Here is a 25,597-nt window from a genome sequence, read left to right on the forward strand (position 1 = left end):
TTGTTTGCAAATTTTCATTTCCTCTTTTAGCCACACTTCTGCTTCCTCATCTTTTTATTTTATTCTTCACAAGTCACAGAACAGGTACGATGAACGTTTACGACAGTCAAAGGAAAGCGGGAAAATCTGGATTTAATTAGCAAAATTGTGATGAAGCTGTGAGAACATCAGTCATATATCTGATTCAATTTGACCCCATTCTTTTCTTGTCAAGATCGAAGAAGAGCTTCCGGTAAGTAAAACACAGTTTATTCTCACTCTTAGAGCTGATCCTTGCAGCCTTAGGGATCTTTCTGGTCCAAAGAAGGGAAGGGTGGGGACACTGTGTCCCAATATCTAACATGTTGTGTGTAGAAAGGGGAAGCCAGAGGGGTGGCGGGGGACCTCCTTGTATTTAGCCTTGGCCTAGGCTTCTCTGCATGTTCTCCCCCTTGGTTTCCCTCCCACTCCTGAGCCTGCTTGCCTCTGCTCTTGGTGGTGGCTCCTTCTTCAGAGTCTGGAGCTCTGGACTCAGCCTCATGCCTGGGGTCTCTGTGGGCACACTGAAGTCTCCTCCTACCAGAACAGTTGTCACACTCTCCATGTCTCTTGGGCCACCCCTCTTTGATTCTCCTGGTTCAAGATGGTCAAGGGTTGGCCTCGCCAGCAAGGCTGGCTGTTCCTTGAGGACAGGAGTATCTCCCACCGCAGCATTCAGGACACAGCATGCATTGCAGTGCTAGGAAAGTGGCAAGCACAGAACTTCTAGAGCAGAAAGGAATCTTAAAAACCATGTTACATGAGAGAAGTGAGACTCCACATGGTTAAACCATCTCCCACCTGAGGTGACTCCCCTGAAGGGCCACAGCGCTGGCTGCAGAATCAAGTCCACAGACTGCCAGCCTGGTGCCCTTGTGGGGAGGCCTCAGTGCCTCCCCGGGGCCGGGGCAGTGAGTTGAGTGTGCCCAGATGGGTGAGGGAGCTTGGGCTCTGCGTTTATTTAGCCTCTCTGAGTCTCAGGTTCGCTGTACTCAGGATTGTCAGGGGTCAACAGGGGTCATGTCACTTGTGAAGCAATGGGCAGGGTGCCTGGGCACACAGTAGGTGCTTAATAAATACTTCTTTACGACTCATTTCCTCAAGAAGGTATGGGATTTACAATAACGTGGTAAAGATGAGACGTGTAGGCGCCTGGGTGGCTCAGTCAAGTGTCTGCCTTGGGCTCAGGGCGTGATCCCAGAGTCCTGGGATCGAGCCCCACATCAGGCTCCTCCGCTGGGAGCCTGCTTCTTCCTCTCCCACTCCCCCTGCTTGTGTTCCCTCTCTCGCTGGCTGTCTCTCTCTGCGTCAAATAAATAAATAAAATCTCTTAAAAAAAATAAAAATAAAGATGAGACGTGAAGCTGTGGACTGAAGCCTCAAGGGCGGGAAGGCGTGGGCCTTCAGATCGACCCTCTGCAGCAGAGCTGAGGCCTCGCGCCGTCCTGCAAAGGGTTAAAGGGGAGGTCGGCCTGGCGGCGGCTTTACCCTCCCCGCGCCTGCCTCGCTCCTTCCCTCTCTCAGCCCCGCCCCGCTGACTCCGTGACAGCCGAGAGGAAGTGCTTTCCTGCCCGCCCGCGATCTGCCCATTGCAGGCTGTTCACGGAAGAGCCCGGGGCGTCTGGGTCGAAGGTAAGAGAGACGCAAAGAGGAGAGCTGGGGTAGCTTGAGAAATCGTTCCCTTTGAGGGATTCCTTGGGCTGGGGCTCTGGAGAGGGAAGGGGGTGTGCTGCGGGCGGCGTGGACGCGGAGCGCTGGCCGCGGCTCTCGGGTGCTGAGCGCCCCCCGCCCCCGCGGAAGTCCACACGGGTCCCTAAGCCGGCCGGCTCGCTCTGTCCAGCGCCGCTGCGGAGAGCGAGAACTCGAAACCGAAAGCAGGCTTGTGCCCCACGGCGCTCTTGCTGGCGGTCTCTGCACTCAGGTATTCCACTTGGGGGTTTCTTCGACTGCCTTCTCTTCTCTGCTCCTTGATTTAGACCAGCCTGGCTCACGCCTGTTGTAGCAGGAACTTTGAGCGCAAACGTGTGTCTCAAAGGTTTCATTGCCAGGTGATTGTGATTTTGTAGCACAATCGATTTAGATCTCTGAGGGTGGGGGCTTGGAGACTGTTGCCGAAAATGGGGCGCTTTGCGGGTTCTGTAGCAGGTGTTTTACAAATCTGCAAGGAACAGTTCGGTGCTGTCTGATGCCTGAATTGCGGCTCTGTTGCCCACATCGGACGGAGGGCAGTTGGACTAACTCAACACGGCTCCCTTATTTGGGTAGTGTGTGTATGCACATGGATGGCGAGAGTAGGAATCGCTGGATTTTGTTTTTCATGAAGGGACGTTATTAAGTCTAGCATTTATTGAATGCCTCATATTTGCCATACTTTACATGCATGAATGTATTTATTGTTGCCCCCTTTTGAGGGAACGGGAAATTGAGAATAACCTAATGTTAACACAATTAGAAAGTAACAATCTGAAGTGAAATGACCAGGGGTTCAAACTTTAATCTTGTGAGGGCGGAGTCCAAGCTCTTTCCACTTCTCTATGCTACTTTGAATACAAGCACATATGCATAAAGAAGACATGCACAGAGCCAGCAAATGCACCGAGAGGTGTAAGAAATGCAAATAGATATAAGAAATGCAAATTGACACAAAGCACATTTTCCCCCCTATAAATGAGGGTTCTTTTCTTTTAAGAGACCATCTATTTCTAGTGAGAATATGTTAATATGACATTGGAAGAAATTTATTAACATAGGTTGAGAATTTTTAAAACAATGATATCCTTTTGTTACCGGACAGAGAACTGGTTCCAAACTCAGGTTTGGCTGCTAGCTGCTCAAAAGGGAAGGTTGTCTTATTTGGGAAGCTGGCAACCTGGGAAGATGGCAGACTAATGTCTCCAAGACCATCTCCCCCATCCTAGGGGAAGCAGGAGGGTTTTAGGGGGAAAGGCGTGGGAAAGAGGGTGGGGTTAGGTGGGAAATGCGTGCAGGAGTGGCAAGTGCCCAACCAGTTAGTCATATGTCTGTATGACCCTAAACAGTCAGGCTGGCATCTGTGGCCTCTGTTTCCCGAATGTAGTCAGGCCTTATCTTCTGGGAAAGTTTGGTCCTTCCCTCCTCAAGGCCAGTGGTCTGCAAATCTCAAGGGAAGTAAGTTAGTTCTGCTACAGATCAAGGGACTTAGGTCAGCAAGCAAAGAGTGGATGAGCTTGAAACAAATTAACACTTAAGACCTGTTGGCATGCTGTTACACTTTGACCAGTCATTCAATACTTGGAAATTTATCATAAGAAATCAATACGAAAACCAGCTTTACGAAGTTAAATTTACTGCAACATTATTTAGAATTGTTAAAAAAAAATTCTAACTTTAAAAATCTTGTTTAAAAATTGTTCTTAAAAATTGTTCTTAAAAACGGTTCGGTAATAGGGCAATGAAGTAACTGACTGGTGACATATTGCATAGCCATTAAAAATGTTTTAAAAGACTTTGTGATAACAGGAAATTATTTGTACTATGGCCATAAATGAAAGCAGGATATTTATACAGTATCCTCATAGCATGATCTCAACTATTTTTTAAAAATTTATAGAAATATACTAAAATAGGGGCACCTGGGTGGTTCAGGTGGTTGGGCATCTGACTCTTGTTATCGGTTCAGGTCATGATCTCAGGGTTGTGAGATGGAGCCTTGTGGCGGGCTCCGTGCATAGCGCAGAGTCGCTTGAGACTCCCTCTCCCTCTCCTTCTGCCCCTCCCCCTGCTCACTCTGTCTCTCTAAATAAATAAATAAATAAAAATCTTTAAAAAAAAGAGAAATATACTAAAAACTAAAATCTTTTTTTAAAAAGATTTTATTTATTTATTTGTCAGAGAGAGAGCACAAGCAGGGGGAGCGGCAGGCAGAGGGAGAAGCAGGCTCCCCACCGAGCAGGGAGCCCGATACCAGACTCCATCCCAGGACCCTGGGATCATGACCTGAGCCAAAGGCAGACGCTTAACCGACTGAGTCACCCAGGTGTCCCCTAAAATCTTAACAATGTCTATTTCTGGGTGGTGGGACTACAGTGTAATAGTTTTCTTGTTTTTAATTTATATATGTTCATAATATTCTATAGTAAATAGTTCTATATAAATAAGTAGATGTATTTTGAAAAAGTTGCTAGTAAAATTAATTTTTCTAATTCAAATGCTTTCTCACTATTATAAAATGACAAAATAGCTCATCTCCAGGTGGACTATCAGAAGACTGCAAGAGTATTTCCTTCCTCATATTGTTGGTCCACAGCCAGATAATCCCTGTTTACCCTGATAGTTCAAAGAGCTCCATGTCTCTTTGATCAAGTCCCAAGGAGATAAGTTTTCATTTTCTCAAAGAAAAGGCACAGAGGTGTAGCCAGTGGTAATTACCATCATGGAGACCGAGAGCCATAACAGTCTTCAGGAGAGACCCACACCCTCCAGCAATGGGAGGACATCAGTCGATGGCGATAAGTTAATCAAAGCTGTTAAAGACGGAAACATCAACCTGGTACAGCAGTTGCTGGAAGGAGGGGCTGATGTCAACTTCCAGGACGAGTGGGGCTGGTCACCTTTGCATAACGCGGTACAAGGTGACCAGGAGGACATGGTGGATCTTCTGCTTCGTTATGGTGCTGACCCTTGTCTGAAGAAGAAGAATGAGGCCACTCCCTTCATCATTGCTGGGATTGTGGGAAATGTGAAGTTGCTCAGACTATTCCTTTCTAGAGGAGCAGATGTCAATGAGTGTGATGCTAATGGCTTCACAGCTTTCATGGAAGCTGCTGTGAATGGTAGAGTGGAAGCCTTAAAATTCCTGTATGAGAATGGGGCAAAGGTGAATTTGAGTCGAAGGACAAAGCAGGATCAAAAGAGGCTTAGAAAAGGAGGGACCACAGCTGTAATGGATGCTGCTGAAAATGGACATGTAGATGTCTTGAAGATCCTCCTTGATGAGATGGGGGCAGATGTCAAAGCCTGTGACAATATGGGCAGAAATGCTTTGATCTATGCATTTAGGAGCTCTGATGATAGAAATCTGGAGGGCATCACTCGCCTTCTGCTGGACCATGGGGCTGATGTCAATGTGAGGGGAGAGGAAGGGAAGACACCCCTGATCCTGGCAGTGGAAAAGAAGCACTTGGGTTTGGTGCAGATGCTTCTGGAACAAGAACATATAGAGATTGATGATACAGACAGGGAGGGCAAAACAGTGCTTCTGTTGGCCGTCCAACACAGACTGAAGGACGTTGCTCAACTGTTATGCGAGAAAGGCGCCAGCACGGACTGTGGGGATCTGGTGATGATAGCGAGGCGCAACTATGACCCTTCCCTTGTAAAGCTGCTTCTCTCTTACGGAGCCAGAGAAGTTTGTCCCCCTCCTGCTGAAGACTGGAAGCCTCAGAGCTCACGCTGGGGGAAGGCCTTGGAACATCTCTACAGAATATACCGCCCTATGATTGGCAACCTCAAGATCTTTATTGATGAAGAATATAAAATTGCTGACACTTCTGAAGGGGGCATCTACCTTGGCTTCTACGAAGGGCAGGAAGTAGCTGTGAAGCGGTTCTATGAAGGCAGCACCCGTGGACAACAGGAAGTCTCCTGTCTGCAGAGCAGCCGAGCAAACAGTGACTTGGTGACATTCTATGGGAGTGAGAGCCACAAGGGCTGTCTGTATGTGTGTCTTGCCCTCTGTGAGCGGACACTGGAGGAACACCTGACCACGCACCGTGGGGAGGCTGTGGAAAATGAGGAAGATGAGTTTGCCCGAAACGTCCTCTTATCTGTGTTTAAGGCTGTTGAAGAACTACATCTGCGGTGTGGATACACTCACCAGGATCTGCACCCACAGAACATCTTCATAGGTGAGTCCCCAGTCTTCTCTCAGAAATCACGGGGTCTTTATTTACAAAAAGAAAGGATTTTCATTATAGGTAGGAAAGGAGTAGAGGAAATGCGGATTATTCAGTTTGAGGATTAATGTAACAGAGTCGTAGTTACAGTGCCGGCTCTCCTGCTACCAGGTGTAACCCTTACCCCACAGGGAGGTCGCAGATGCCAGTGAAATACCAGGCCAATCTCTGTTTCGTTTGGCAAATATAAGTATGAAGGTTATGTCTTGGATGGGGTCAGCTCCAGAAATTTGAATTCCTAAAGTAGCCTGCAAGTCAGAGAATCCTGAAGCTGTGTTCCTTCAGCCAAGATGGTAGCCACTGTGAAATTCTTTTTTTTTTAAGATTTTATGTATTTATTTGTCAGAGAGAGAGAGCACACAGTCAGGGGAAGCGGCAGGCAGAGGGAGAAGCAGGCTCCCCACCGAGCAAGGAGCCCGATGTGGGACTCAATCATGGGACCCTGGGATCATGACCTGAGCCGAAGGCAGACGCCTAACTGACTGAGCCACCCAGGCACCCCTCCACTGTGAAATTTAATGGCAAAACCGAGGTCAAAATTGGGCAGCCAGGATAAGATGGAATGAGTGAAACAGACTGCAAGTGGGGCGAACGAGTCTGCACCCACGGGCCTCACCCAAAAACAAAGTAAATGAAAGCAGCATTAGAGGCAAGAAGCAGGGCTAATGTGAAGTCCCGCAAGGCCGTGTGGTGCAGCAGCAGGGGTCTCGGCTTCAGCCACGTGGAGGGAGGCTTGCAGCCTCGTCCTGCCACTTCGTAGCTTTGCAGCCTCGAACAAGTCACCTGGTTCTGTGAGCCTAGTTCCTCACTTAAAGTAAGTAATACCTCCTTCATAAGGTTGTTAGGAGGTCTAAGTACGGTGCGTTAGACAAGTTACCTGTATGTTGTAGGTGCTCAACAAAGGCCGGGTACTTGTCTAGAGGGCTGAGCAGAAACAGATGCCTTCCTACAGACTGCACTGAGATTCAAGGTAGGTGTAGGGGAACAAGAGGAAAAGAGGGTCCAGGTATTGAAAGGCAGAGAACGGTATTTAAGGTCCTGGACAAGACCTGGAAAGAAGTAGGTAGACATCAAAGTACACCTGGAATCGGCTTTTAGTTTGAGGACAGGTGCTGGTGGCACTCCTTCTTGGTTTTAAGCAACTTTGTTGGGGAGACTGACCAAGGCCAGAAATACGTACAGCTGTACAGAGTGAGGCAGAGTCCTCGACATGCAGCCGAGGGCGGCGTCCTTCCCAGTTCTAACGCTGATCTTGATGCAAAAGAGTCACGTCTCACGTGCTAAAGGAAAATTACTTGTCACTACCTCTTTTCTGGCACTTCTGGCACCACCTCTCCTATTCTTAAGCTCGAACAATAGAGAATTGAGAATTGACTCTATTTTGGCCTTCCGGTGGTGAACCTAACACGTATTACAGACTATTCCTTGTATTAAATCCCTAAAATGATAGGAGAAGATTGTTAAATGAATTCCTAGCTGAGATCAAAATAACAAAAGAAGTTTTACAGAACAAAATCTTTGAGGAATCGTAAAGAGACTGAACACGATAGGCTGGGATTAGAGAAGGACACAGGAGCCCAGGACAAATGCAGAATGCCACAGCTAAATATTACTCATGGGAATGGGAACAGTGCAAAGAAACACCACCCAGGAGGCCTGGAAGCCAGCAGCAGGAGAGGACAGAAGACCAGCTAGCGGGCAGATTGTTGCCTCCGTAGAAACTAGGAAGATCACACCCTGTGCATTCCGCACAGACCAAGCATCTGTCCCAGGCCCGTCTGTCTGCAGACAGGGCTACTCCTTGAGATGCTGGGCGGTTAATGATCTCAAGAGAAACAAAGAGCAGTCAAATCCACAAGATTTCTGCCAAAGCACCCTACTAAGTGCTTACCCCCAAGTTTCACTGACTAAAATGCAAAGCAGAAGTTCTGACAACTGCCTCCATCTCTCCCCCATGCTTAGTGGCATTAACAGAAGCAACTCAAAGGGCATCAGGGATTCTCAACTGCAAAGTAAGGCTTGCAGTCAAATCACTGAAGATATTTATGAGGTGCTGATACCATGAAAGAGACATGAAATAGAAGAACTTAGAGGCAAAGTGTGTTAGTTTCCTATGGCTGCTGGAACAAATGATCACAAATTTGGTGGCTTACAAGAGTAGAAATGTGTTCTCCCATAGTTCTGGAGGCAAGAAGTATGAAATCAGTTCCGCTGGCCCCAAATCACATGTCAGCAAGGCCAAATTGCCTCTGTAGGCTGGGGGGGGGGGGACCCTGTTCCCTGCCTCTTCCCCCTTCTGGTGGCCGCTAGTATTCCTTGGCTTGTGGCATCACTCAGTCTCTGCCTCTGTGGAAGCTTTCTCTTCTGTTGTCAGATGTCCCTCACCTCCCTTGCATGGGGATATGTGTGATTGCATTTAGCACTCACCTGCTAACCTGGGATAATCTCTCCTATTTCAAGATTCTCTCTCTCTCTCTCTTTTTTTTTTTTTCTTTAGAGAGGGAGAGAGAGCGTGAGCAGGGAGGGGCAGAGGGAGGAGAGAGAGAAACTTAAGTAGGCTCCATGCTCACCACAGAACCTGACACGGGGCTCAGTGTCACGACCCTGAGATCATTACCTGAGCCTAAAGCAAGAGTCGGATGTCTAACTGACTAAGCCATCCAGGCTCCCACTGTTTCAAGATCCTTAATCACATCTGCAAAGTCCTTTTGTGTGTGTGACTATATAAAGTAATATTTGCAGATTCCAGGGGTTAGGACATGGGTATTTGCTTAGTTTGCCGTCTGGAGTAACCACAGTACTTTAAAGTAAGTATAATTAATAAAACCAGAGAACAAAGATGGGCTATTTCATCCAAGAAGCAAAGATAAACATTGTGAAAAGAACCAAATAGAGAATGTGGAAGTTTAAAATATAATTGTTTAAAAGCTTAAAACTCAAGACTGGCTTGGAGATTAAATTAGCAAGCTAGAAGATTTGCCCAAGAAATTTTCCTAGGAAATAATAGAAAAGCATAAAGGGATGAATAGGGAAAAAGGTTTAGAAGTCAGGATTTAGATCCGGAAGTCCTAATAGGCATTCCAGAGGGAAGAAGAAAATGAGGTTGAAGCAATTTTGAAAAAAAAAAAAGTGAGAATGTCCCAGAGCTAAAGATAGATATAGTTCTCTTACTGAAAAACTCACCAAGAGCTGAGGGTAAGTGAGGAAAAAAACCCTATTGAGTCACATCTTAAAGGAATATCAAAACATCAAGGGAAAAAGAGAAAACCTCAAAAGCTCCCAAAAGAAAACAAATTACCTACATAGAAACCAGAATCAGATTGGTAAGAGACTTCTCTCATCAGCATCCTGAATACAAAAAGGAGCTGAGGAGAGAGAACCTAACAGCTGAATCTTAGTATTCCCCCAGAATTCACAGGTTGAAACCCTGATCTCAGTGCGATGGCGTTTGGAGATGGGACCTTTGGGAGGTGATCAGATCGTGAGTATGGAGCCCTCGTGAATGACATTAGTGCCTTTTTTTCATAATCAGAAACACATTTTTTATTTTCCCCAGCTTCATTAAGATACAATTGATGTGTAACATTGTATAAATTTAAGGTATCCGATGTGATGATAATTACCACAGTTCCGTTAGCTGCCACATTACCACATATAGTTACCATCGTGTGTGTGGTGAGAACTTTTAAGATCTACTCTCTTCGCAACTTCAAGTATACAATACAGTGTTGGTAACTATAGTCACCGTCACCACGCTGTACATGACATCCCCAGGACTTATTCATCTGCAAGTTTGTACCCTTTGGCTGCCTTTAGCCATTTCCCCCAGCCCTACCACTGGCAAGCCCTAACCTACTCTCTGCTTCTATGAGTTCAGGGTGTTTTTAGGCTCCACATATAAGTGAGATCACATAGCATTTGTCTTTCTCTGACTTATTAAACTCAGCATAACGCCGTCAGGTTCATCCGTATTGTCATAAATGGCAGGATTTCCTTCTTATTTATGGCTGCACAATATTCTGTGAATATATCCCACCATTTATTTATACACTCACATGTCAGTGGACACAGTGTGTTTCCCTGTCTTGGCTAATATGAATAATGCTGCAATGACCCGGCAGTGCACAAAGCTCTTCGAGGTGGTGATGGCTTTTCCTTCAGATACACTTCTGTTTTATCTATTTTTAATTTTTTGAGAAACCTTCGTGCTGTTTTCCACTGTAGCTGCACCGATTTACATTCCCACCAGCAATACACAGGGTTCCCTTTTCTCCACATCCTCACCAACTCTTGTTATCTCCTGTCTTTTTGACAGTTATTCTAACAGATGAGTGAGATGATACCACATTATAGTTTTGATTTGCATTTCCCAGATAATTGCTGATATTAAGCACTTTTTCATGTACCTGTTGGGTCTTTTAACGTCTTTGGAAAAACGTCTCTTCATTTGACCATTTTTTAATCAGAGTATTTGATCTTTACTATTGAGTTGAATGAATTTCATCTATATATATTTACTCCATATCAGAGACATGATTTGTAAATATTTTTTCCATTCTATACACTGCCTCTTCATTTTGCTGATGGTTTCTTTTGCTGTGCAAAAGCTTTTAGTTTGATGTAGTCTCACTTGGTTTTTTTTTTTTTTTTTGCTTTTGTTTGTGCTTTTGGTGTCATATTTAAAATATCATTGCCAAGACCAACATCAAGGTGTTTTTTTCCCTATGTTTTCTTCTAGGAGTTTTATGGTTTCAGGTTTTACATTTAAGTCTTGAATCCACTTCAAATTAGTTTTCGTGAGTGGCATAAGATAGGGGTCTACTTTCATTTCTTTTGCATGTAACTATCCAGTTTTTCCAACATCATTTTTTGAAGAGATTGTCTTTTCCCCATTGAGCATTCTTGGCTTCCTTGTCAAATATTAGTTGACTGCATATGTGTGGGTTTATTTTTGGGCTCTTGATTCTGTTTCAGTCATCTGTGTGTCTGGTTTTACACCAGTACTGTATGATTTTGATTACTAGGTCTTTGTAATATAGTTTAAAATCAGGAAGTGTGATACCCCCAGCTTTGTTCTTTCTCAGAATTGCTTTGGATGGATTAGTGCCCTTATCGAAAGAGCTGGCTAGTTGTCTTTTTACCGTATGAGGATACAGCAAAGAAGATGGCTATCTATACACCAGTGCGAGGGCCCTCACCACGAACCCAATGCTGCTGACACCCTGAGCTCAGATTTCCACTGTTCAGAGCCATGAGAAATAAGTTTCTGTTGTTTAAGCCATACCCGTCTACGGTAATTTGTTAAAGCATCCAGAATGGACTGGACAACTGCCAAATTATGATTGTTCACACACGATTCAAAATAAATACATATTTTTGATTGAAGTATTATTAACATACAGTATTATATTAGTTTCAGGTGTACAATATAATGATTCAACAATTGTATACATTATTCAGTGCTCCTCATGAAAAGTGTACTCTAATCCCCTTTATTTCACCCATCCTCCCACCCACCTCCCCTCTGGAAACCACCCGTTTGTTCTCTGTATTTAAGAGTCTGTTTTTTTATTTGTCCTCCCCCCCCCCCCGACTTTGTTTATTGCTTAAATTCCACATGAGTGAAATCATGTGGTGTTTGGCTTTCTCTGTATTTAAGAGTCTGTTTTTTTATTTGTCCTCCCCCCCCCCCGACTTTGTTTATTGCTTAAATTCCACATGAGTGAAATCATGTGGTGTTTGGCTTTCTCTGACTGACGTACTTCACTTAGCATTATACTCTCTAGGACCATCCCTATTGTCACAAATGGCAAGATCTCATTTTTTTTTTTGATGGCTGAGTAATATTGTTATATATATATATATATCTATATCTATATATATGCACTCATCTGTTGATGGACGCTTGGGATGCTTCCATATCTTGGTTATTGTAAATAACCAGTGTTCCACAGCACAGAAAGGTGCATATAACTTTCAAATTAGTGGTTTTGTTTTCTTTGGGTAAATACCCAGTGGTGGAACTACTGGATCGTATGGTAGTTCTATTTCTAACTTTTTGGGGGAACCTCCGTACTGTTTTCCACAGTGGCCGCACCAATTGACATTCCCACCAAGAGTGTGCATAAGGGTTCCTTTCTCTCCACATTATTGCCAACACTTATTATTTCTTGTCTTTTTGCTTCTAGCCATTCTGACAAGTGTAAGGTGATATCTCTTCATGGTTTTCATTTGCATTTCCCTGATGATGAGTGATGTTGAGAAAATTTTCACGTGTCTGTTGGCCATTTATATGTCTTCTTTGGAAAAAATGTCTGTTCAGGACCGCTGCCCATTTTTAATTGAATTATTTGGGTTTTTTGGTGTTGGGTTGCATATGTTCTTTATACATTTTTGATATTTACCTGTTATCAGATATATCATTTGCAGATATCTTCTCCCATTCAGTAGACTGCCTTGTCGTTTTGCTGATAGTTTCCTTTGCTGTGCAGAAGCTCTTTATTTTGGTGTAGTCCCAATGGTTTAGTTTTACTTTTGTTTTCCTTGCCTGAGGAGACATATCTGGAAAAATGTTCCTATGGCCAATGTCAAAGAAATTACTGCCTGTTTTTTTTTCCTAGGGGTTTCATGGTTTCAGGTCTCATTAGGTCTTTAATCCATTTAGAGTTTATTTTTGTGTATGGTGTAAGAACGTGGTCCATTTTCATTCTTTTGCATGTAGCTGTCCAGTTTTTCTAAGCACCGTTTGTTGAAATACATTACTTAAACATTTAAGGATCCAGGAAGACTGTCTACCCACAGACCATATATGAAAGAACTGCTAGAGGGTCTGCATGAGGAAGGAGAGAAAGAGCCTGGAAGAAAACAGTGATTTATAAGCAGCAAAGAATAAACAAAAAAATTTAATTGTTTAAGTAACCTAAATATGTGTTATTTTTAAGAATTTTTAATGAAAAATTATTTATGTTTTTCATTTAAAATTTTAATTAAAAATATCTTAGATGATATTGCTCAGGTGGGAGTGAGGATGAAGAGGTTCTTGATTCACTGACAGTGGGGTGGAGTGCCCGAATTTTATCCTAACTCTGCCTATCACTGTTAGCTGTCTGCGATTCCGTAAGTGCAGAAACTAAGTGTAAGAGTTTAAAATTTTGATCGCACCTTAACGGTGTCGATTGAATCTAAAAATAAAAGTAAAGCCTGGGGCTCGTTAAAAAAAATCAAGTGTTAGAAGAGATGTGAAGAGTTCCATTAGGCACTTGCAAATTTAAGTAGCAGAGAACTCACAGTGGCTAACACAGTGAAGGGGATTTATTAGTTTGAATAGCTGAACACAGTCTCTGGTTTACAATCTGCACCCTCTGCCCCTTCAGCCGCATGGCAGGCTACTTTCCAAATTCATCCCTCCTCTCCCGGCGCTTGGGCCTCCTTTCTGTCCAAGTGGAATTCCTCAGGTTCCTTTCTGCCTTGGGAATTCCTATCTGGAATTCTCTCTTCCCTGTTCCATTCACCCACACGAATTCTACCGATCTGTCTAAGGTCCATCCTTAAGGAAGACTTCTCTCCCACACACAGCCATGTGGCTCTTGTTAGACACTTCCGGAGCATCCTGCACTTCTGGCTAGCATTTTTAAAGCTGCAGTTAGGGGCGCCTGGGTGGCTCCGCTGGTTACGTGTCTGCCTCCAGCTCAGGTCCTGATCTCAGGGTCCTGGGATCGAGCCCCACTTGGGGCTCTACGCTCCGCACAGTCTGCTTGTCTCTCTCTGCCCCTCTCCCTACTTGATCTCTCTCTTTCTGAAATAAATAAATAAATCTTTAAAAAAAAAAAATAAAGTTGCAATTAATTTTACATTCTCTCAGTATCTATCTCCTTGCTCAGAGACTCAAAATTCCACGGGGCCACTGTGCTCTGTTCTCCTCCCTCACTGTCATTTTTCCCCTCGCTAGACCCTTGTTGAATAATTTAATGGGTTTGTTTTTGTTAGACTGTGGGTTTCCACCCAACTTTGATGTCTAAGTCTAATTGGCCATAAGTTGTGCTGACTGTCCTACTGTCCGGAGTTACCGTGTTTGCTTTCTTAGACTCTTTCTTTTTTTTTTTTTTTTTAAAGATTTTATTTATTTATTTGACAGAGAGAGAGACAGCCAGTGAGAGAGAGAACACAAGCAGGGGGAGTGGGAGAGGAAGAAGCAGGCTCACAGCGGAGGAGCCCGATGTGGGGCTCGATCCCATAACTCCGGGATCACGCCCTGAGCCGAAGGCAGACGCCCAACCGCTGTGCCACCCAGGCGCCCCTGCTTTCTTAGACTCTTTCAAGCCAGAAGCTGAAGCCGCTTCTTCAAGGACAGATCACTGACTTGCTCTCCTTTTATCTTGTTTCTGACCTCGCCCATCCATGCATCCTGGCTTCTTTAAGGGAGAGCGGCTCTGCGGAGGGCAAGGAGGCAGTGACTCATTTCAGGCACACGGTTAACCCGTGGTAACTGTTCACAGCGTCGTGGGGGCTGTGGTTGGTGGGCTTGATGGAGTGCGGTGCCGTGGCGAGCTGCTCTTGAATTTGGAGTCTCTTTGGTTCGTTGTTATTGAGCCTGAGGAAGTCAGCGTGTCTCCTGCCAGCAGTTCCTTTATAAATCTGTGCTCATTGCCGCCAGGAGTTGCCTGAATGGGTAACTGGTTAAATTTATCCTCATCCTTCCCCACCCCCAGACCTCGAAAAAATGAAATTAAATCCTGCCCTTGGCAGATACCTCATAGTTCAGGTGACACACGTGGCTGTTTCGAGGAGTAAACAGCCACGCAGATACAGGCTTTCTTACTGCCTCCTCGGAGATGGTAGCGCACTGTGGTACGTGGTTAGTTAATTACAACATGAAGAGAGACGATATTCACTGCATCTCTACAAATTATCCTTTAGATTCCAAGAATGCTGTTTGCCTGGCAGATTTTAACGAAAGCATCAAGTGGGCTGGAGAGCCGCAGGAAATCAGGAGAGATCTACAGGTAATTTCTACCATTGGTTTTCTTTTCCATCTTTCGGCTTCCTTGTTTCTCTCATTCTTTCCCTTATTTCCTATGGCCAATTAGACATCATTTCTATTTTAACTCTTCTAACTAACTTTCAAGGCATTCTCTCGGGGCTCACTTTCTTCACCCCCTTGCAGACAAGGGCATTTCTCTGGGCTGCCGGGGCTCCTTTCTGCATCTCTTTGGCTCGCTCTCTTCTGCCACCTGCTAGACAGTAAATGAATTGAGCATGCCACACCTCTTCTAAAATTACCCCCAGGAGGTAGGTCCGAATGACCTCCAAAATTCCTGCAGGAGGTATTTCCTGCCTGAAGACAAAGCAAATGGGATTTCTTTTCCCATTCTGTTCAAACTTGTATGTTAAACTCCAAGGAGCGCCAGATATGAAGGCCCTCTGGAACCCATGGGAGGGATGGGATTGATCCCCAGCTTGGAAGAGACTGCTCTTGGCCGCAAAGGTGAAGAGCTTGAAACAGCTGTTTCTCCTGGGAGGAGACAGCAGAAACAGAGCCTGACCCCTGCGGACCAAAGCTCCCAGATTGACTCTGACCCTGTCTGGGCAGCTTTGTCCTGGGGTGGGGGGTTCTCCAGGGTGCAGAACGTTCAACCCCGAGGCAAGAGCTCTCCATCCACGTCTGGCCTTTGCTGCTAAAATGCTCTAGATTTTAGCTGCTTCCGTGACTGGTGCCTTACCTGCTGTAGGAAGTGCCTATGCTGGCCTCCTTCTTGGCCTTTCTTCCCTGTCATAGCCTAACTCCTGGGGCTTGCCATGTCCCACTGGACCTGGACTGGCTCCTTTATCTGCCATCTGACATAGTCCCAACCCAAAGTCCCAGTTTCCAGCCAGAATCCTGGCATTTCCTTTGTTGAAAACAGTTTTCCTCTCCTCTGTTTATCAACATTTGATCCATACTTTAAGGTCTAGGTCAGATTCCTCTTCCTCGGGGTTCCTGGGTGGCTTAGCCGTTAAGCATCTGCCTTCGGCTCAGGTCACGATCCCAGGGTCCTGGGATCAAGTCCAGCATCGGGCTCCCTGCTCGCAGGAAGCCTGCTTCTCCCTCTCCCACTCCCCTTGCTTGTGTTCCCTCTCTTGCTGTCTCTCTCTGTCAAATAAATAAATAAAATCTTAAAAAAAAAAAATTTACATTAAAAAAAATTCCTCTTCCTCTAAGCAGTTTGCCCTGACAACTCTGGCCTAGGATTATCTTTTGCTCCTTATAAACCTAAATTGTGGGGACCCTACTTGAGGCGTTCTCCATGCAGAACCTGTGCCTTCTCTCCCTAACAAGCCTGTGGATACCTCGAGATTTCTCCCACTTCCCATTTGGTCGTAACCTGCACCACACCTCCATACAGAGTGATAATTCATAGACGCCTTTGGCTTGATTTCTGGCTTCCCTGCAGGCCCTTGGACGGCTGGTCCTCTATGTGGTAAGGAAGGGAGCGTTCCCTTTTGAGACACTGAAGACAAAAAGTAATGAAGAGGTGATTGAACTTTCTCCAGATGAGGAAACTCGGGACCTCATTCGTGAGCTGTTTAACCCCGGAGACAACGTGCAGGGGCACCTGAGTGGCCTGCTGGGTCATCCCTTCTTTTGGAGTTGGGAGAAGTAAGTAAAACTTGATTGCCTATTCCAGGCCTCCAGAAGGGAGACATGATATATACATCATGACTAATATACACTATACACTAATATGCACTAATATATATACCATATATATATATAGTGTATCCAAATGATAAATATAAATATAGATTGATTTATTTAAAAAGATTTTATTTATTTATTTATTTATTTATTTATTTATTTATTTATTTATTATTTAGAGAATCTTAAGTAAACGCGGTGCTGAGACCAGAGCCCAACATGGGGCTCTGTTTCAGGACCCTGAGATCATGACCTAAGCCAAAATCAAGAGCCAGATGATTTAACCAACTAAGCCACCAAGGCGCCTTCCTTTCTTTCTCTTTCTTTCTTTCTTTCTTTCTTTCTTTCTTTCTTTCTTTCTTTCTTCCTTCCTTCCTTCCTTCCTTCCTTCCTTCCTTCCTTCCTTCCTTCCTTCTTTCTTTTCTTTTCTTTTCTTTTCTTTTCTTTTCTTTTCTTTTCTTTTCTTTCCTTTTCTCAAGGAAATTGTTCATGCAGTATTAAGGCTGAGAATTCTCACAGTCTGCCCCTGCAAGCTGGAGACCCAGGAAAGCCCACAGTGTAATTCTGCCCAAATCCAAAGGCCTGAGAGCCAGGAGCACTGATGATGTGGATTCCAGTAGGGGTCTGAAGGCCTGAGAGCTGGGAGGCCTGAGGACAAGAGAGGGTTGATGGCCCCGCTGAAAAAACCAGACAAGAAGGGGTGAACTCCCTCTTTTGTTCTAGACAGGCCGTCAGTGGGTTAGATGAGGCCGGTTCCCATTGGGGATGCTGACCTGCCTTTCTGCGATCACCAGTTCAAATGCGAATCTCGTCTGGAAACACCTCACAGATACACCTAGCATAGTATTTAATCTGGGCCCCTTGTGGCCAAATTAACACATAATGTTAACCATAGCAGTAGGGTGGGGTAGGAAGGAGTCAGGCTAGGCACCAACAGACCCCAGCTCTCCCCTCAGCTTGGCATTTCCTGGCCGTGTGTCTTTGGAGCAGTGACTTAACCTCTCTGGATTCTGGTTTTGTTTTCTGAAGAGCAGAAAAAGAGAGAGAGAGGAAAAGATGCCTGTCTGCCTCTCCCATCACGCAGAATTTCTAGAGACGTGGTTTTACTACTTTTATCAAAAAACAAATTGTAACATTGATTTCTTTCTGAAGAAGAGAGGGCCGAGTGGTATGACCATGCTAATTCTGTCATCCTCAGCCGCTATAGGACCCTTAGGGATGTGGGAAATGAATCTGACATTAAAAGGCAGTTGGAAGAAAGCAGGATTGTCCAGCTTCTGCAACCTGAAAAATCTGAATGTTCCAGAAGTTTTACCTGGTGGACTTCCAAGGTATGAACAGTTCCTATGGTCTGGAAATTATTCTAGGAATGAGGATTTGTGTAATGTGTTACGTTAGTTTTTCTAACTTTTTTTTTTATATTGCTGGCCTGGCTCAACCAAGGGGGGGAAGAGGTGATTTTCCTGCCTTCCTCCCCATCCCAGTCCCCCTCTGCCCTGTTGGGTCCCTGCTCCATCTTTCAGAGGCCAGGCCCTCCTGACAGACAGACTCTGATCTAGACTCCTTTTTAGGATGGCCTCGTCCCAGCCCAGGAGCTTTCTCCTTTCTTAGGGCTCTTTCCCTCCACCCTTGGCTCAAAGAGAGGCCTGGCCGACAATCCTATTACTGTTGTGACAAGAGCAGCTGATTAAATGAGTTTAACCCCTGCGAGCTGCTCCACCATGAGGCTTCTCGGTCCAGGGAGAGATCGGCTGCCTCTGCTGTCTGGACAGCCCCGGTCTGAGCAGCCGTGCACACATCTACCCTCTGCCCGACAAGACACACCATGAAGAAAAGGTGATCTTTCAAATTCCTCCTCTTCAGGAAAGGGTCCACCCAACATGAACGGAATATAGTAAAACGAAAAATCAGTCATCATCTTGATCTAGTCAGTGCTATCAGAACTTTCATTTTTTTAAAAAAAGATTTAATTTATTTTCAGAGAGAGAGAGTATGTGTGTGTAAGAGTGGAGGGGAGGGGCAGAGGGAAATGGAGAGAGAGAGAGAGAGAGAGAGAGAATCTTAAGCAGACTCTGTGCTGAGTGTGGAGCCTGGGGCAGGGCTTCATCTCTGAGATCATGACCTGAGCCGAAACCAAGAGTTGGATGCTTAACCAGCTGTGTCACCCAGGCGCCCCCCACGAACTTTCATTATTATTACTTAGCAGCCGTCTGTCAAGTACCAGTTACCTGCTGGACCCACGCAGGGCCATGGGCATGTGAAGCAGAGTACAGCATGGGCCATGGAAGGCCGAGAGGCCCACAGAAACTTTGCCTGTGTGATGCATGCTGGGCAGCCCAGAGACTGTGCAAAGCACTATGGGAGAATCCATAATCCTCAGCCCTTTGACCGAGACCAACAGCAGCCTTATCTTATGCCTGATCTAGGACTGCTTCTCCCACACCTCTTTGTTTCTGGGTCTCGTTTTGCTTTCCTTCCCCCGCTTGTCTCTAGATGATACATCACACTCATAATTGCTGCCTTGCGTCCGTCTTTCCTGCTACCCTGTAAATTCCACCCAGGCAGAGACTGTCCGTTGTCTTGTCCATTGCTGAATTCCCGGCACGGAGTGGGTGCACCATGACTCTGCTAATGAATGTCTATAAAACTTCAACTAAGGGGCCCCTGGGTGATTCAGTCCATTAAACATCTGCCCCCAGCTCGGGTCATGATCTCAGGGTCCTGGGATCGAGCCCTGTGTCGGGCTCCCTGCTCAGTGGGGAGCCTGCTTCTCCCTCTCCCTCAGCCCCTTCCCCCTGCTCGTGCTCTCCCTCTCTCGCTCTCTCTTTCTCAAATAAATAAAATTTAAAAACAACAACAACAACAACAAACTTCAGCTGAAACTTACACTTGTAGAAACAGAGAAGTTTGAAACCAAAGCAGATGACAGTAACAGCGGACAATTCTGTAGCTGACTATACGGCAGTTATAGTTCCCAGGACTTTATGAGAGTTTCCACAGTTAATCCGTATAACAGCCTCTGAGCTCATTACCTCCATGCCACAGGTGGGCCCACGAGGCACAGACAAATCTTTTTTTCCGGCGGTCCAGGGCCAGCCCCAGGACCTGCAGCTGGGCAGCCTGGCTGCCGAGGCCGTGCGCTAAAGCCGCTTGCTGCAGGGAGCGGCCGTGCCATCGAGTCCCGCAGCTCGTTTCCTGGCACAGCACTGAGACTCAGGCGTGCGGCCTCAAAGAGCCAGGCCCGGAGAGGCGGCGAGCGGCAGAACCAAGAGGGAACGCGTATTCTTTCGTTTCCCAATCCATCAGTTCTTTCCCCTAAACTTCACTGACTTATATTGAATTTTGACAGACTTCAAGTCTTATCTTTTAGTTCCCCTGTGAGACTTTGATTTTCTGTGGCTTTTTGTGACTTGCCCAATGTCACGGTCAGACGTCCAGTCTTGCGGCCGCATGGAGGAGCGAAGTTTTCCAGTGTATGCTGCTGCCTTCTCTCCACAGGCCGCCCCGTCCGGCCACACAGACACGCTTTCTAAATAGGACAGCCATCGACAAGGGTGCACGCACGAGGAGAGAGGCATTGACTGGAGAGAAGCTTCTCTGGGACACTTAGGGGCAAGGAGAAACATGAACCCTTTGGAAATAGAATTCAAAACAACACCGAACAAAAACAACCACACTTCACTTTGGCAGTGGCTGCTAGGTCTGACGTTAGTCTGAACGAATCCTCTTCAAGGGGGACATGTAATCAATTACCAGCTTGGACGGGTGGCCACAAGGATAAAAATACTGCGTAGTAGGATGAGCAAGTTTCCTAGGATAGTAGCCAAAGAATTCCTAAACCATGTTGAAATATATTTAATTTCTCATGAAAAGTTTGCTTGGAAAATAGAGACTGGAACGTAGAGTCACTTACGATCCCACACCCAGACACATACAGTTAGCATCCCGGTACAGTATTTACCTCCATCTGTTTCTTTCTATTAAGTTGCTTTGTTAATTAGTGGTAATTTGGGCATATGTTCAAATTTGTATTTTGCCTCTTTGTATCAACATCGCATGAGGGTTTAGTCTGGTGCTACCATATTTTTGCATAATGTTTTGTGTTTTAGATGGACAAGTATGTTATGGATGAAATGAATAAGTTTTATAGAAATAAAAAGCATATTTATACGGACAGTCTGAGTGACCTGCTAAAGTTCATCCGGAATTTGGGAGAACATATTAATGAAGAAAAAAATAAAGAGTGAGTATTATTTGTTCCTTTAAGTCATATACGAAATGAGGATGGTTAAAAAAATTCCGTTCTAAATTCGTATCTGCTATTTGTTAGAAAGAAGAAAATTTATTTTGATGAAATGGAAAGTAATTCCTTCCCTCGGTTTGGAAAAGAGCCAACACACGGGTCTTACAATGAATGATGGACGTGCCTGGCAGGCTCTCCTCTTCCTTCTTAGCTTTTGCTGAGCCCTCTGGAACAGAAGGGTAGTGACTCCGTCATGGGACGCAATGCAGGGGACTGGGCACCTGGGTAAGGTGAATGTAGCGCTGTAAACGTCTACTTTTAGGCTGTAAAAGTAGACCCATGTTAGTGAAATCAGCTTTTGTTGCCCAAAACGGTAGCTGCAAACTCACAAAAAACTTGCAGTTTTCAGGGCTCCTTTGGATTTTGGAACTGTAGGTAAGAGACTGTGGAACTGCACATGTCCATGTTATGGGCACAAAACCGGCATTCACAAAAATTAAGTTGCCAGTTAGCTGAAGAGTTGTTAGGAGATGAATCTTGTTCTGTCGGATTCCAAAGTCCTTATTTGCTCTGCTCTAGAACTTGACGGAGCAAAGAGGTCTCCGGGCCCAGATGCCATAAAGGGGGAAGGTGACCTGGGAGCAACCATGCTAATACAATTATGTTTCATTTCAGGATGAGGTCGAGAATTGGAGAACCTTTCCAGTATTTGCAGAGCACTTTTCCTGATCTGGTCATGTATGTCTATAAGAAACTACGGAACACAGAATACAGAAAGCATTTCCCCAAAAACTCACAATCCAGACAAGCATTGGCATGATGAAGGTCAGCCCTGAGTGGTGGCTGAGGCTTTTGAGTTTATTTAGCTGTGGGATCCTGGGCACGACACAACTCTCTGGGTCTCTTCACTAAACCAGTGCTTGTTAGGACGAGTTAGATAGCGGCCGTGTCAGGTCCTGGCACAGTCCTCGGTATTCCCCATGTTTGTAACCAAAAAAGTATATGCTCAAACTACCCTCCTTGTCCTTCTTACAGGTGAAGATTAGTGGCAGGAGCTGGGGGAGGGGGCATCCTGCTAAGATTCCTCTTATCAGTTGCCCCAAAAGAGTGAATGCCTAGACCTCTAATGCTTGAATATCTCATTTGGTTCTCCCAAAGCCCTTGCAAGCTACAGTTGGTTATCTCCATTTAATAACTGGCAGACCTGGGACCCCTGGCTGGCTCAGTCGGTAGAGCATGCGACTCTTGGTCTCAGGGTTGTGAGTTTGAGCCCCATGTTGGGTGTGGAGATTACTTAAAAATCATTTTAAAAAAAAGAAAAGAAAGAAAAAGAACTGGCGGACTTGAGACTCAGAGAGTTTGAACTACTTGCCCAAGATCAGTTTTTACAGAGCATTATATAAATGTGTGTGGTGTTATTGTTATCCCTCACGTGGGTCCTTTTGAACTTAATTACTATCTCCCATTCCTTCTAGAACCACCTACACTGGTTTTCCATGACCTCATGGCAGTAGTTCTCAACTGGGGGCAGTTTTGCCCCTGAGGGGCCATTTGGCAGTGTGCAGGGATGCTCTTGGTTTCAAATCTGGGAGATAAGGGGGTATTATTGGCATCTGGTAGATGGAGGTCAGGAATGATACCAAACATTCTACGATGCACCGGATAGCCCCCCAACATGGAATTATCCAGCCTAAAGTATCAGTGGTACCAAGTCTGAGAAACCCTGCCTTAAGGGATTGGGACGCCTTTGAACTGACTTGGGGCCCAGGACTGTGGATTATGTGGGCCACCTCACAGATGAGTGACTTGGATTCGTTTCCTTGCCTTTGAATTTGTAGTGACACAATTCCAGTGTCACCTCCCCAAGAAGTCCCCCAATACCTTTACTTTCCACACCCCAGTGCAAGTGCTCTGTCTGGCTCCCTAGCACCCATAGCCACATCAGAGCACGCTCCTCTCCACCTTCTCTTGCTTCTTTCCTGCTGCAATGTAAGATCTCAAGGGCAAATGAGATATATATATATATATAAAATTTATTTGTACCATTAATGACTAGCAAAAAGTTTGCCACATAAATATTCCTTGAAAAATGAATGAACCTTCTTCATACATGAATAATAATGCTATCTTACATTTTAGTGATGCTTTATAATTTTTAATTACACTTGCATATTTTCTCTTTTAGTTTTTAAAACAATCCTGGGAGGTAGGTTCTACTGTTCTCATTTTGCAGATGAGGTTAGAGACGTGTTGATTTGCTCTAATACACAGCTAGGAAGTACCACTGTCTTGATCTGAACATATTTTCTGGCATTAAGTCTGATATATTTTCCACTTATCCTCGTGGTGGTCCTGGTGGAGCTTTGGAATGGGAGGATGGGAGGATCTGGGGAAAACAAAAAACGAAAAACACAGTATCTTAGGTTCTTTCTGAAGAGATGGTAGCCTGAGCCAGGTGTCATTAAATGACGGCAAGAAGTGTTGGAAGTTAAACTAAACAAAATTGACATTGATGTCTTCCGCTCTCACCTGTGATGGGATGGGTCACTCCCTCCTTGCTCAAAAAAAAAAAAAAAAAAAAGAAAGAAAGAAAAAAAAAAAAAGAAAAGAAAGTACTGGAAGAAAGAAACTTAAGACTATTCTATAAGGTTTTAGGAGTAGGAAGATTGCTTTAGGTTTTAAAATTAAGTTTTGATTTTCTGATTTGTAGTAAGTACCTGGATATGTCAATCAAAATGCTCATTTGTAAAACATATTCAATAAAACTTGGAATCATCTTATTTTTTTTTGAATCATCTGATTAAGTCTGGTTTTCTCAAAGTGATATTTTCACTCTAAAGAGTAGTGATAACTATAATAGAAAATGTTCACTGAGTAATGCCTGGGTAAGTTTTAAGAAAGGGCATCTTGCTCTTTAGTAATGGGAAAGGGAGCCTATTTTCAGCCCTCCAGTAATTCTGGAACAATAGGCAACTTGGGTGTCTTTGTAGAGAGGGAGGGAAGGAAGGAACTGAACATTTTCCCTTTGCTTTAATTCTCTGGGGGTTTCTGTGGATATTTCTCATACAGTCGCCATTATCACAAACCTTTAATTGAGTTTGTGGCTCATGTTAGGTACTGTGTTAGGTGAGGTGATTCTGTGCCTGGGCTTGTCAAGCAGAAGTGCCAGTTACATAGAGAAGAGGGGAGGTTGCCCACATGGAATGCACTGGACAAGCAACATAGGAGAGGAAATTACGGTAAAGTAACAATCACCACTTCTTGAGCACCTGCTGGTTTCCAGTGCCTAATGCTTTTATACATGTCGTCCAGCAACACCCAGGACGATGCTATGAGAGGCAGTCATTCCCATTTTACAAAAGAGGCAACTACTGTGCAGAAGGGATTGATAAGTTGCCCAAGTTCACATAAGTGGTAAGTGGAAGAGCCAGGATGCAAAACCCAGGTCTGCAGGTCCCCAGGGTGTGGTCTTGCTGGAGTGCCAGAGATGGTGAGTGTGGGCGGGTTGGATGACCATTGTGAGTAGGGGTTATTGGGGCTTTCATCTGTTCCTCCCAGTGAAGCCTAGGCGGTGCAGGTTACCCATGACCTTCATAGCGCCAAATCCAAAGGCGCTTCTCTGTTTCCGTCAGTCTACCAGTTGCCTCCTCTTCTGCTTTGTCACCTGCCCTTAGCACCACACTCACCTGCTTTTTCTCCCCATTGATGGCTCCTCCACAGGGTCCTTTGCCAGCTCCTTCTCTGTTCATCCTGTAAACATTGAGTGTCCCTGACTTAATCCTTGAACAACTCACTTTTTTCCCTTTCTCCTTAGATGACCTCTTCAAATACGATGACTGATACCATCATAAATTGGCAGCTGATACCCACGTTTGGAAATTCAGGTTCTGCCTAGGGGTGTTACTACCATCATCTACCTACTTGCCCCCAAATTATTAGTCTTGTTTCTTTTTCTCCACCCCCAGCATCCAATCTATTAAGTCCAGTTGGTTCTCTCTCCAAAACAAATCCCAAATCTGCTCACAACCTTTCGTGTCCACTGCCTGGGTCGGACCACCGTGACTTTTCATTTGGACTGAAGCATGAGCCTCGTAACTGATTATTGGGCTTCCATACTTGTCCCCTAACAATCCTTCCTCTACAAAACGACCTTGGGCGGAAAAAAAAAAGGAAATCAGATCAGATCACTCCCCTGTTTAAAATCCTCCAGTGACTTTTCATTGGGGTTAGGATAAAACCCAAACTGTTGCCATCGCATACTGGGCCCTAAACTCTGTGCTCTTTCCTTCCACTCTGCTATCTTACAGGCTCACCTCCTCCCACCCTGGCTTTATCTCTGCTCCTCAAGAATGCAGGCACCATTGCCTCCTCAAAGGCCATGGCTTTTGTGGTCCCCTCTGCCTGGAGTTTTATCCCGCTGATCGTGGCGTGGTCATTCCTTTTCATCTGCTAGCCTCAGCTGCTGTCCTTCGATGCGCCTTGTCCAAAGTTGTTCACAACTGTCGTTATTTTGGAGGACATTGTAGCACTAATCACTATCTGAAATCATCAAGCGTATTTGTTCACATTTAAAAAACAACTACTTCCACATCGTGAAGAAAACCAGGCAAATCTTATCAGGGAACACCTGGCATCTGCCTGATTCCATGGTTTAACCTACACAACTGTGCGTATTTCCCCTGGAAGGTAGAGCTGGAGGTGTCTGGGCTTCCTCCCCAAGGTGGGCAG

At 45.0% G+C, this 25,597-nt stretch overlaps 1 protein-coding gene across 1 annotated transcript; it reads left to right on the forward strand.

Moving 5' to 3' along the window:
• The first annotated feature begins 1,547 nt into the window (after positions 1-1,547).
• On the forward strand, positions 1,548-23,661 carry RNASEL (ribonuclease L). Its single transcript, XM_026509184.4, is given in 8 exon segments — positions 1,548-1,650; positions 4,238-5,903; positions 14,868-14,953; positions 16,382-16,587; positions 17,825-17,957; positions 20,736-20,869; positions 21,545-21,653; positions 21,655-23,661. Coding segments are annotated over 7 exon segments (2,193 nt in total). The 5' UTR covers positions 1,548-1,650; positions 4,238-4,429; the 3' UTR covers positions 21,706-23,661.
• The last annotated feature ends 1,936 nt before the right edge of the window (positions 23,662-25,597 follow it).

The sequence above is a fragment of the Ursus arctos genome, unplaced genomic scaffold (assembly GCF_023065955.2).
Source record: "Ursus arctos isolate Adak ecotype North America unplaced genomic scaffold, UrsArc2.0 scaffold_2, whole genome shotgun sequence".
Taxonomy (NCBI): domain Eukaryota; kingdom Metazoa; phylum Chordata; class Mammalia; order Carnivora; family Ursidae; genus Ursus; species Ursus arctos.